At 32.9% G+C, this 13265-nt stretch overlaps 1 protein-coding gene across 4 annotated transcripts in view; it reads left to right on the top strand.

Annotated features, from left to right (window-relative positions):
- The first annotated feature begins 1183 nt into the window (after nt 1-1183).
- The window catches only part of LOC118201556 (uncharacterized), a 28315-nt gene continuing 16233 nt past the window's right edge, over nt 1184-13265 (top strand). For 2 of the 4 annotated variants that reach the window (XM_035373670.2, XM_035373669.2), the window contains exon 1: nt 1184-1338. In XM_035373670.2, the coding sequence (XP_035229561.1) occupies nt 1290-1338 (49 nt within the window). In that variant the 5' untranslated portion in view covers nt 1184-1289. Of the gene's footprint in view, nt 1339-6825; nt 6988-13265 lie in introns of those variants that run through there. The other 2 variants (XM_085826058.1, XM_085826057.1) reach the window with 2 other exon arrangements.

The following is a 13265-nucleotide window of genomic DNA, read 5'->3' as shown; positions in this document are numbered from 1 at the left end:
TTTTCCTTTCCTCGTTTCTACCATTTTCTACTTCGTTTCTCCCATGAGCAGAAAAAAGATACATCTTTCCTATTTTCATATAATTTTAACGAAGTGCGTAAACTACATTTGATGTTTTTATCGCTTTCAACAAATATACCAAATTTTGGAACGAGCCAATATATAAATTCACGTATATCTTCATAAATTTTGAATAAATAACTGCAATTTTTTTGCAGGTATGCTTAAAAATGCGTCTACTTTAAGATGATGGTAAAAATTTTGTTGATTATAATTCAAAATTGTTTTCGAAAAATTTATAAAAATTATTTAAATATAAAAATTTTAAATATAAATCATAAAAAATGGATGAATTTTATTTGGAATGAACCTGAATTTCGAAATGTGAAAAGAAGAATAAAATAAGTTTAGTAAAAAAAGAGAGATTAATAAATGTATACCAAACTCAATTAACATTGTAGAGCTAAAATTTTGAGAGCTAATTTTTTAAAAACTACTCGTGCGATTTTTACAAAACTAGGTAGTTTGGCGTAATTTGAGTCGTAGAATTAAAATATGAAAAAATTGGCATAGCCATTTCAGAAAAAGTCCAATTTTGTGTCAAAATACCTGTATTAGAACAATACTATGTATAAATCTAATACGTATCATAAGTTGCGCTTTAGAGACATGAAAAACGCGGGTTGAATTTCGTCAATCGGCCCAGTAGGAATGGGAGATATAAACTGTCCCCCCCCCTTTTTTCTCCCGCAGTGTACTTCTTCGGAATGAAAACTGGATACTCTGTATCTGTGCATCAAGTTCTAAATATAACACAAATAAAGCCTGGCGTTTATGGTATCTGTTTTAACTTTCAGATATAAATTTAAAGTAAGTAAAAATATGAAAAATTATATAAAAACAAATCTTAATGAATGGAATATTGGCAGAAATGTTTGTAGAAACATAGTAAGTTCTCAGCAGAATTCTAACCGTTGCCATTTACCAGATATTAAGTTATTGGAGCTTTTATACTGCAAGCTCGTAGCACCTTTGTAAATTAAAATTATAAAAAAAAAATATATAGCGTGAAATAAACGTGCTTTTAAATAAAGTGCATTAAGTGTATTTCGGTTGCTTTTTATATTCTTTGATTAACTCTTCATTTGACGATATATCAAATAAATATTATCATCTGAGATTTTGTCTGATTTAGGGTCGTTTTTTATCATTACTCAGACCTCTGCGTATATTCGTTGAAATCAATTTTTAAAAATCGATTTTTTTGGGAAGCTATCTCTGTTTTGAATATGAGATTTTTTCTGTACGCTTTTATGTTGATTTCGACAATTGGGAGAAGTAAGTCGATTCATTTTTATCAGTATATTCAAATTATTTCTTCAGAAACTGATTGCGAATGCGAATTGAATTGCAAATGCCAACTCATTCGTAAATGAAGGTTAATTTTGTGATGTTTAGTCTTAGAGAAGAAGGGGGAGGGGAATTGTGTAAATTTCAATTTAAAACTTGACGCATGTTGGAATATTTATTAGCACTTGTGGGCTGAAATGCGGTTTAGCCCACTGCTTGGCGAATTTTTTTGAATGGATAATAAATTTGCCAACATGGCTAACCCGATATTTTGAAGCTGTGATTTTATTCTGTTGCCACTAAATGTTATCGCCTTGTGTTATATTTAATGAAATCAAATATTGAAAAATCTTCATAAATGTTTCTCTCATTGTGATAAAACAACGGTACCTAGAGCCATCAAATTTTGAATAACGTACGTTTCTAACCGCATATGGGCATCTGGAAGCCCAAATTTGGAATCTGTTTTTTTATCTGTATCATATTTTGTAAAATTTTAACGAAATTTTGATTAACAAACTCAAAGATTTCAAAGCCAGCAATGGCAACACAGTACGGAGAAACAAAAAAATTTTTATCTCCTAAGCGCGAAACTGCGTATAGGAAATTCTAAAGCTATGCTCATTTTAAAGTTATTTTGCGATATTGCTGTTGAACTGAATTTTATGATTTAAGTGCGAAGAACATATTCGAGAAATAAAGGTAACACATAAAACGTTAAAAAAAGCCCCTTTGGACGTAATGTAAAATCTGAAAGCTTTCAATAATGTTCATATGTGGTGGTTCTTTAATCGAGGTTTTTTTTTTTTTTTTTCCTTGTGGGTTTTTGCCATTTTTCTGCATATATAATTCGGAAACGGCGGTTAAAACGTTAGTCAATTTTCTTAAAGATGGAGGGGTGGTCCGAAAGGGTTTCCACCTGAGTTAAATTCAATATATGCATTTCTAAATCCCCTCAAAAAGACTTTTTCCTGAAAAGGGATAAGTGAAAAATTTTTTCTTGTATGCTTCGTTTTAAAGTTGCTTAGTTTTAATATTTTGTTATCTTTTTGGCTCAGTCCTAGAAGATAGGAAAAGCTGAGGTTATGCAATTCTCTGATGTTTTTTAAGTGAAAATAAGTCGATGTGTACATGGGCAAAGCCAATGCATTGCGTAATGCCAAAGTTGTGCGGGATACCGAGTTTGTACGATTCTCTGGTGTTTTTTTTAAATGAAACTAGATCGATGTGTACACGGGCAAAGCCAATGCAGAGTTTTTGCAATTCTCTGATGTTTTAAGTGAAAATAGACTAATGTGTACATGGGCGAAGCCAATGCAGTGCGCAATGCTGATGTTGAGCGCGATGCCCAATGTGTACATGGTCAAAGCCAATGTAGTGTGCAATGCCGAGTTTGTGCAATTCTCTGATTTTTTTTAAAGTGAAAATAGATCGACGTGCTCATGGGAAAAGCCAATGCATTGCGCAATGCCGAGGCTGTCCGTGATGCCGAGTTTGTGCAATTCTCTGATGTTTTTTAAGTGAAAATAGATCGACGTGCTCATGGGAAAAGCCAATGCAGTGCGCAATGCTGATGTTGAGCGGGATGCCGAGTTTGTGCAATTCTCTGATGTTTTTTAGTTTTAAGTGAAAAAACATCAATGTGTACATTTTCAAAGCCAATGTAGTGTGCAATGCCGAGTTTGTGCAATTCTCTGATTTTTTTTAAAGTGAAAATAGATCGACGTGCTCATGGGAAAAGCCAATGCAGTGCGCAATGCCGAGGCTGTGCGTGATGCCGAGTTTGTGCAATTCTTTGATGTTTTTTAAGTGAAAATAGATCGACGTGCTCATGGGAAAAGCCAATGCAGTGCGCGATGCCGAGATTGTGCAAATCTCTGATGATTTTTAAGTGAAAATACATCAATGTGTACGTGGTCAAAGCCAATATAGTGTGCAATGCCGAGGTTGTGCGCGATGCCGAGTTTGTGCAATTCTCTGATTTTTTTAAGTGAAAATAGATCGACGTGTACATAGGAAAAGCCAATGCAGTGCGCGATGAAGAGTTTGTGCAATTCTCTAATTTTTTTTAGGTGAAAATAGATCGACGTGTACATAGGAAAAGCCAATGCAGTGCGCAATGCCGAGGTTGTGCGCGATGAAGAGTTTGTGCAATTCTATGATGTTTTTTAAGTGAAAATAGATCGACGTGCTCATGGGAAAAGCCAATGCAGTGCGCGAAGCCGAGGTTGTAGTGAAAATAGATCGATGTGTACATGGGCAAACCCAATGTAGCCCGCAATGCTGAGGTTGTGCGCGATGCCAAGTTTGTGCAATTCTCTAATGTTTGTTGCAATTCTCTAATGTTATTCTCTAATGTAAGTAAAAATAGATCGACGTGCACATGGACAAAGCCAAGGCAGTGCGCAATGCCGAGTTTTTGCAATTCTTTGATTTTTTTCCTCTTTTTGAGTGAAAATAAATCGATGTGTACATGGACACCAAGTTTTTACAATTCTTTGATGTTTCTCGAGCGGATACAAATCCTTGTCACATGGGCAAAGCGAGGCTATATGTTATGCCGAACAGTAATGTAACGTATTTTATATGCAATCTTTAATGTATCGTTTGTGTATTTTAAATTTTATTGTTGTTTTAATTGCAAGTTATACTTTACAAATCTTTGTTTTTTGTATTTAAATTGTATTTTTAATTGTTTGTTTTTTATATGTTGTAATGCTTTCCGAAAAATATCGATAATCCGACGATATACTCAATAGTAGCAAAACTGTAAACTTTGTCCCTATAAATAATTTTTACTTTGTTATTTTAATACGTAGTATTTGCTATCGCAATTGCACTTGATAATATGAGTTCATTGATAATATGTGTGTGTGTGAAGCATTGCTTTGTGTTCTAAATTTGTAGTGTTTATTTTCTTTCATTGTGAGAAATTATATTTTTTTATTTGTAGAATGTATAGAATTCTAATATGTCTACAGAGAATATGACGTGATTTAAGAAACAGTAATATAAAAGCTGTGTATGATGTAGATATGCAATAAAAATATTTTTCTTTTTTTATTAATGTAAAGTTTAAAATTTTTAGAAAATAATAAAGATTATCTACTTACTAGTACCTAAGGGATTGTGTCGTTACGTAGCAACACGGTAATTTGTAAAAATGATAAAATTAAAATGTTCGATAATATGTATTTAAATTTGTTGGCAACTACTCTCGTAAAAGAAAAAGAAAAAAAGAAGAGGAAAATAGTTATTGATTTGAACATTTTGGCAACAGAGAGAAACCAGACGAAAAAACTTTAAAATTTTAAAGCAAAGGAATATAGTACTTTCCTGAATTGAAAGAAAGTTCAATAAGATTTTTTGGTAATAAAGATGGTAACTAAAAGCCGACTATTTTCGACCTACAGAATCCTTGTTTATTTACTTCAAGCGTTTTTTTACTAGTAAAGAACTTTTTTAATACTTTAAAATTGTGGCTACGAGGAAATCTACTTGCGGCTCTTGAATATTCCTGAATTATCTTGCAACTCCCGCTGGTGTAAAGCATGACCACCCCTGCTATATAAAATTTTAAAAAGCGGATAGTACATATGTTCTTTGTAATCGATTAAATAAATAAAATGCTGTTTTTTAATGTGAATTTTTTTTTTTTTTTTTAAAGTAAGAAGGAAATAAATCAATATCTACGGTTATATATAGATGTAAATTTATAGGTAATTTTCAAATGCTTTCTAGGATTGCATATTTATTTAATATTACCTTTGAATAAATAGCTACCGGTGAAAGGAGTTTTACAAAGCTGAAATTAATGAAAAATTATTTGAATAAATAGCATCAGAAAAAACGTCTTACTGATTTGTCAATGATTTTAATAGAAAGTGGTATTATGGATATTTCAGATATAAAAGATGTGATTAAAAATTCTGCTGCGGCTAAAACTTGAAGAATTAAAAAAAAATCTAAAATGTTCTAAATTTTAATTAGTTGCCCAAAAGGGTTTGCTAAGGTCTTTTATAACTTTTTTTTTTTTTTCCTTTTTAGCTTTGTTATTAAGCATCGTTTTCTTCGCACTTACGCCATATACAGTTCAACAGCAAAATCACAAAAATTTTAAAAGCTGGATAGCAGCATATATTCAGAATTTCCGATGCAGTGTTGAGTGTTAGCATACATTTTTCTTTTCTTTTCTTTTTTTTTCAGTCTTTTATCACTTTATCATATCAATATTGAATTTTTCTTAGAAAAATGGCTTAAAAAAATTTTTTTTTGTCTTTTTATTATTAACGCTTTTGTGCGTTAAGTTGATTTATTCAATATCACAATCTTCACACTTGCGCCACATAAAATTCAATTCAAAGCAAAATCACAAAATGTTAAAAAAAAAGCATATCTTAAGAATTTCTGGTAGACAGTCCCACGAGCTGAAGATAAAAATGATTTATTCGGTACCGTGTTGCCAGTGCTCACTTTTAAATAACTGAGTTTGTCAATAAAAACGTCATTAAAATTCTACAGAATATGAAATAAATAATAAAAAATAAATAACGTCATTCTGTGTCTTCATTCTATTAAATGCATTTTTATTTATTATTTAAACCAATTCTATTCAAAAGTAAGAAACGAATATTCTTAAGAACGACATCTGTTGCTTTCAGACAACTTAGTTTGCTAATCCACAATAGGCTTATTCAGTATGAAAAATAAATATCTTACATTTTGCCGAATGGCAAGAGACTCGAATGAAAAGTGAAACGACGTTTTTATAGTGATTTGACGGAAAATCGCTTTTGGAGATCGCTCCTTTGCGCTAAAAAGTGTATTGAATGGCATACCATATAGAATAGTCCAACATATTTCGTAGATTTTTTTGACTAATAAAATTTGTTTGTTTAAATGATTTTTTTATGTACGCGAAAATATAATTTGTATTCATTATGCTAAATAAATTTCTTGTTTTTTCTAAATAATTTGCATTTTCGCTTTCAAATTATTATATTTTTTGATAGCATTGAACTGCAAGGGCACCTTGTAGCCATGGGGTGTGTTTGGTCGAAATGATATGTATCATCCATTTAAGTGGAGTCATCACCTTTACACGTTCGAAAAATCGAATTTTATTTTATTTTATTTATTTATTTATTTTTTGCATTTTTAGAAACTGTAAACAGAGCGAGTGCGAGTGTAAATCTGAGATCATGCAAATATAAAAATTGAATTCCACCACCTGTAATGGATGCTGTCAAAGATATATTTAAAGGTATTAGTGTGTCATTATTACTAAAAGAGTGTTTAGGAGGACAAACACAGAATCCAAATCAATCATTGAATCTTTGATTTGGAAATTGCGTCCTAAAACTTCCGGGTGTGGTTATAATGTTAAGACAGCAGTAAATGAGGGTAAATGAGGCAGTTATTATATACAGCGAAGGTCAAGCTGGGCGATTACATACTAGGAATGAACTTGGATATCGAATTGGTGATAATGCAGTCAGGTTTACACTGATCAACGTCGTATTCAGTCAGCCGAATTAAAGGCAGAGATGTCTACAGTAAATGCTTGCAGAGTAAAAAAAGGAGCCAAACTTGCTGCAGTAACAGCTATTGAAGAACAGGAGGGTATGCAGTATGCAGGTGGGCAGTTTTAAACTGTTTTAGTGTTATTTGAGAGAAAATATATTGAAAAGTTTCGCACTTTAAAACCATTTTTCTCAAAATGGTGATTTTCATACTTGCGCGCACTCTTTAAAAAAATCTATCATAGCTATTGATTTAAAAATTTCAGGGTAAGTACATAATGATATTGCTGAAAAAATGCATCTACGTTTTTCTTTGAAAAATTATTTTTTAAATATTTATAAAATTTTAATGAAAAAATTTTTAACACTTTTTCTGTTTTCTAAGATCTTATTGTAATGGTGTTAATATTCATTGATATTTTAAAATTTTTAAATAGGTGTAGAATCATACCTAATAATGTTTCATCACAAAATTGTAAAAATTATTACTGTAACTAGATTTGTATTACTGTCAGTTTGCGCGCAGTGCTTTAGTACAAATTTTAAATTTTGGGGGAAATACTGATTATTTTTTCTGTATAAAACAAATTTTTATACACTATTAGTAAAATAAATCAAGAAACATAATTATCTATGTATAGAAATGGCACACTGAAAATTTCATATATCTATGACGATAACAATTTGACTTATTAAAACTCGAAAATCGATCAAAATTCTTACTTTTTGTGTTGTGCAAAGGTGATGACTCCCCTTAAGCGATTTACTTTAAATGCGCGGTCATAATTGGCAATACAGGGGATTTTATGATTACCAATGATTGCAGATCTAGTATACAATATTTTAGGGAACAGAATTTCAGCAGTTTCTCAGTCTGCGGCCCGAGAACCACAAGTGATTCTTGAAGCCTGGCCTTGTGGTCCCAAATATTAATTTTCAGATTAACTGCTTGTGCCACACTATAGCTGAAAATCTCAGAGCTTGGATGTTACACATGGCAATCATCGTCTACCACATTTGCTTCCAAGACTGACATTTTATGAAATTTATTACCCGTTACCTACCTACGTATGACTGTTATGCTGCTTATCAGCATTCATATCCAAGTATAGAATAGCTATGCAAGAATTGGCGGGCTTATCCATAACATTAATGTTAGTGTCAATATTTATTTAATTTTTAGTAAATAAGATAAAGATTATCCAAACTTTAACAGCCTTGAATTTTTAAAATAAATATCAGTTTTTTTCTGTTAACTGGATTACTTAATACTTTTGTAAAATGAAGCGAATTTTAATGAAGTGTATTTTAGAAATATCAGTCTACTGATAGTAACACACACTGCTTCGAATGTATTGCTTTCGAAGTAATGCATTCCAATTGCTTTCGAAGCAAACAAGAGTAAGGTGGTCCGCAGGAACATTCTAATTTATAAAGTGCCCCCCCCCCTTTGAAAAAGTTTGAGATACGCTGGTTTAAAGGGTGTAAGAACATAATATGAAAAAACTTATTATTTGAAACATTTGGAAAGGAGCGAGTTGATTTAAGTTGATTTAAGCGAGTTGATTTAAGAGATGAAAGAAAAAATAATAGGATCTAATGTACCTTAAATATGAGATGCTGAAGAAGGAAAGTTTAATATTGAAAGGAAAGAAAGTCTACAGAGTTTATCAAATGAAGGGCAGATTTGATTATACCATGATGATACCTTTAGATTTGATTATACCTTAACCTCAGGATAAGCAATACCTCAAGAAAAGTTGCCTCCCAATTTAATAGGGGGCAGATTAGCCGGCTTGTGGTTTAGCTGAGTCCTGACAAAAAGAAAAAAAAAAGTTGTTTGTTTATTTGAAAGAGTGAAAAATTATCATCACAAACTATCAGCCTAAAGAGATAAAGAAAGCCAGGGCCAGCTCTAGGTACTTTGCATTTTGGTGTGATCTCTGCAAGTCCTAAATTTTGCTGTTCGTTCTTGCTCTGAAGTCTAAGAACATTGGCGCCTCTAAATTCTGCACCTTGGTGCATACATCGGTTTCACTGGCTTCGGTGAATTGTTCTTTTAAGGTCTTTTAAACTATCTTCATTTTCAATGATGTTTATTTTTCCGTTATTTACAGTATGCTCTTTTTGTTTTGAATATTGATTTAATTTATGTAATCAAACGTAATCTTATTCTATACCTTAAATTGCATGAAAATAAAAGTAAATTTGTAACGCCATTTTTCTCTTAATAATAATATGAGATATTTCTTTATTCTATGTTTTATTAACTGCTCTGGTATTAACCGGGATTTTGAGTCAACCGTGGTCATCGTCCCCAACATTATTCCTGTAAATTTAAAAATGCTTGTAAATTCATTTGTGGTAACCGTGGAGATTAAATGAATTGCTGTAGAAACAAAGATGCTGCCTTTGTAGAGTTCCACTTTTCAATTAGCTTAACTTGGTCCCTACTGAAAGTGTCCAATCACTTGCCATCCCGTCTGTGAAAGTAACAACAATGTCAGAAGCAGGTTTAAACAGGGTAAGTAGATAGTACGCTCTTTCAAGATTAAACATTTCTTTTCCGACACTGGAGGTAGTGACGTCAGCGCATCACAGATGTCAACCAAAGTCAGTTCTTCGCTGATTGAAGAACCACATACGCAAAGCTTCGTACTGCATGAATGGAAGCAGGATTTTAAGAGTCAAGCACATTGATATATTTCGACCGCCTCATCCGCGACCATGAGCGCAATCACGCATACCATTCGGACCGAATTATTCTCAAAATAGGGTGGAAGGATGGGGACTTCTTTCCCTTCGAGCATATAAATTCTCTCTTTCCGGACGTCTTCACGTGATCTTTCACGTTCGCAGCAAGTAATAACACCCCTTTTGGACGAGTCTACGTGTTTTGGCAGAATGCCAGCCAAGGTTGCGTTTGAGACACCGAACTATATCACCACGCTTTTTGACTTTGGTCGAGAAGAGCAAACCTTGTAGTAACGTAACCCTTGTCTAAACGAACCCTTTTATTTAAAACTTTGACTTCCAAAATATACGACTTGTGCTTAAAGAAATTATCCCCGCAGCATGCGGAATTCAGCTAACATAAAACGTAAATTAAAATTTTAAAGTAATTTAAGCTGTAGATTTACAAATGCGCAGCATAATAAGTAATGACTCACTTCTAAACTATTAATTGCTAGGGTAACTTGGCTGGGGAAAAAGCTAATGTTGTTTAAGTAGTTCTTAAGAATTGGGACGCTAGTTAAGTAGTTCTTAAGAATTGGGAGAAGAAATATCGCAACTGTTAGCGTCCCTGACAAAGCTTAATTTTCAAGAACTCTATTTTTATATATACCACGTATCTCATTTATATCCTGCTGAGAGCTAGCGAAAAGTGCTAGTACAGTTAAAATAATAAGGTAACAAACAGAAACGTCACACCTTTTAGAAAAATAAGAATGAAGTTTAACTGGGAATCTTGTTTCTGTGACTATATCCCCCTTCTCTGTTTCAGTGTTAAGATATCAGGTTTAAACTTAATTGACTCTTAACTTAAACTTAATTGACTCTCATGTTGCTGGGGATAGAAGAGTGAAAATTACTCATGCAATTTTCACTCTTCTATCCCCAGCAACATGGTGACGTCACTGTGACATTGCAAACATATTATACTAATCGTTATCGTTATGTCTTAACGTCCACTTTTTATTACACCATATTGCTACGTTTATGTGACGTCACACTGCGACATTGATGTGTAGTCACACTGCGACGTTGTATTGAAGTTATACTGCAATGTTGTTGTGAAGTCACACTGCGACTTTGATATAACGTCATAGAGTGACATGAATGTAATATTACAATTCAATAAGAAGTTATAATCTTTCTGGTATTAAAATACTTCCGGGATTCTCAAGGTATTAAAATACTTCCGGGATATTTGAAATTTGTAAATTACTGAAAATAGTCAATATAATCATTTGCAATTTTCTCAGCCTACTAAGGTTATGTAATTGTGTTCAATTTGTGATTTATTTGCATTACAGTATGGAACATAATGTACTCTTTGCATATAAAAAAGGGGGGATACTTCTATACCTACCGTTCTACTGCGCCGATTGAAGAAAATTAACTTGCGTTTTTCATGTCTCCCGAATGAGCCAGTTCCCCTTAGAAAGTCCTCCACGAAGGCATCCCATACATTAGGCAGATAGCCCTCGAGGCTTTGCCGTAATCACACACACACACACACATGTCTCCCGAACGCGCTACTAAAGATATACAGGGTGTTTATAAATGAATGGTGCGGTTTTAAAAATTAATAATAAATCGATGTTATTATTAATCCATTGTAAAACTTACAAACTTACAATGAGTTTCGTAAGCACTGGCAACTGTCCAAGTTTCTCATGCTCTACCTGCTGTTTGCTTGTCTTGCTTACTGCGCAGCCGTAACGTAAGTTTTGAAGATGCCGCCACAGCAGGAAAAAGCTTTCTGTGTACTCCGTTTTGAGGTGTACAGATCTGTGGTTTCAGTGCAACGTGAGTTTCGTACAGTTTTCTGCATGGTGTCCCGCGAGAATGTGCACGGCCCATTTTTCTTCGAACAAGAAATTGTGATCGGTGACACATTTCCAGGCTATGTTGGAAACCTAGTTGTTACCCTAGCTGAACACCAGTTATGATGATTAAACTGTGCAATTGGACAGTGCTTCATTCCATTTTCACAAGAATATAAGAGAAGTTCTTAACTGTGTTCTTCATTAACGCTAGACTGGCCGTGCTGCAACAGCAGACAACAACCTTCTTCCCTGGTCATCCCGTTCAACTGATTTAATTTCTTTTTTGAGGTTTGTTAAAGACCGAGTTTATGTACGGCTAATGCCAGTGTACCTTGAGAAAGTTTGTGATCGGATAAAGCATGAACAGTTTGTGATCAGAACAGCAGACCCTCACGGCGGACATGCTACGCAGAGTATGGGAAGAATTTGATTACCATGTAGATGCGTGTAGCGTGACCAAGGGTTCACATATTGAAAGACTATGATTAATGTATCAAAACCTTGGATAGTTTTTATGCTGTAAGTTTTGCCCATATATAAAGTAATACATCAATATATTATTAATTTTTAAAACAGCACTATTCATTTATGAACACAATGTATATTAGTCTTATATGTAGCATTGTTCTAACATAAGTATTTGAACACAAAACGGACTTTTTATGAAATGCCTTACCGATTTTTTTTCGATACTTAAATTCTACGACTCAAATTATGCCTAAATATTAAATTTTCTAAAATTTTGTGAGAAACTTACTGAGAAAATTTCGACTTTAAATAAAGTATTTATTGTGTACGGAATTTTATGTTAATTAACCAATAATTTCAGCCTTTACTATAACTTCTCCTTTCCATATTCCACGCCAGATTGCAAATGAGTAGCAAGCGTTTAAAATGAGGCTTTTGGATTTTAAGACAGAACATGTTTCTGGCTTCGCATGTGAGCTACATTATTATTCGTATTTGTGCTCTATCGCTGCTGACGCTTTAATTCTGACGCTCTGATAGAGATACGTAATAAGCCAGCTTCTAGTAGCATTCAATTATGGTAGTCCTTGACTACTGTTTAACAGTGACGACGGTTAAATTTATTTTCATCATCACGTGTGTTAGCACCACAGTCTGCCCTTATGTTTCAAGGTTTTGTTTAAATAAAAAGGTTATTATAACCTTCTTAAGCCTTTCTCGTTATCTCAAACATAAAGATAACTTGCTTCACTTCTGTTACGGTTTATAGAACTAAAATAGCGTTATCAGATCAAATGTAACCCTACAATTTGATTTTCTTTGTTCAAATTAGAATTATTTTAGTTCAAATAGAAACTGGCTGTATTTATAAGAATAAAAGTAATTCCGCTACTTAATTTTGTTGAAAGAAGGCATATTTTACATTGTTTTGCTGTCAGAAAATCATTTAATTTTTCAACTACGTAAATTTTCAAATTTTGTTGAAGTAAAATGAAAAAATAACGAAATTATAAAACTTCTGTTGCAATAAAAAAGTGTTAATTTGTTCTACAATAAAAGACAATGCAATTATCGGAAGTTTTCAGATACTTCGACTGACTCTCCAGGAATTGGCTATAAAAATACTTTCAATAGAAATTTATTTCTTTGTTTAAATACGGAAAATAACACGAGGTCTGTTCCAATAAAAAGAACTCCATGAAGTTATATTTTTCATTAACATCAGTTTTTCTTCCCCTGGATGGTGGCAAAGCTTCACTTTTAGAATCAACGTTCTATGATATGCAAATTCACAAGTTGTCACAGTAAAATTTAAAACTTTCTTTATGATAGATTTCTTTCTTAATTTTCCAAAGCTATTTAAATAAGATTT

This window comes from Stegodyphus dumicola, chromosome 10 (assembly GCF_044657685.1).
Source record: "Stegodyphus dumicola isolate Sdum_Otavi_A_Nest chromosome 10, ASM4465768v1".
In the NCBI taxonomy this organism is placed as follows: Eukaryota; Metazoa; Arthropoda; class Arachnida; order Araneae; family Eresidae; genus Stegodyphus; species Stegodyphus dumicola.
This window is presented reverse-complemented; position numbering and strand designations above follow the sequence as displayed.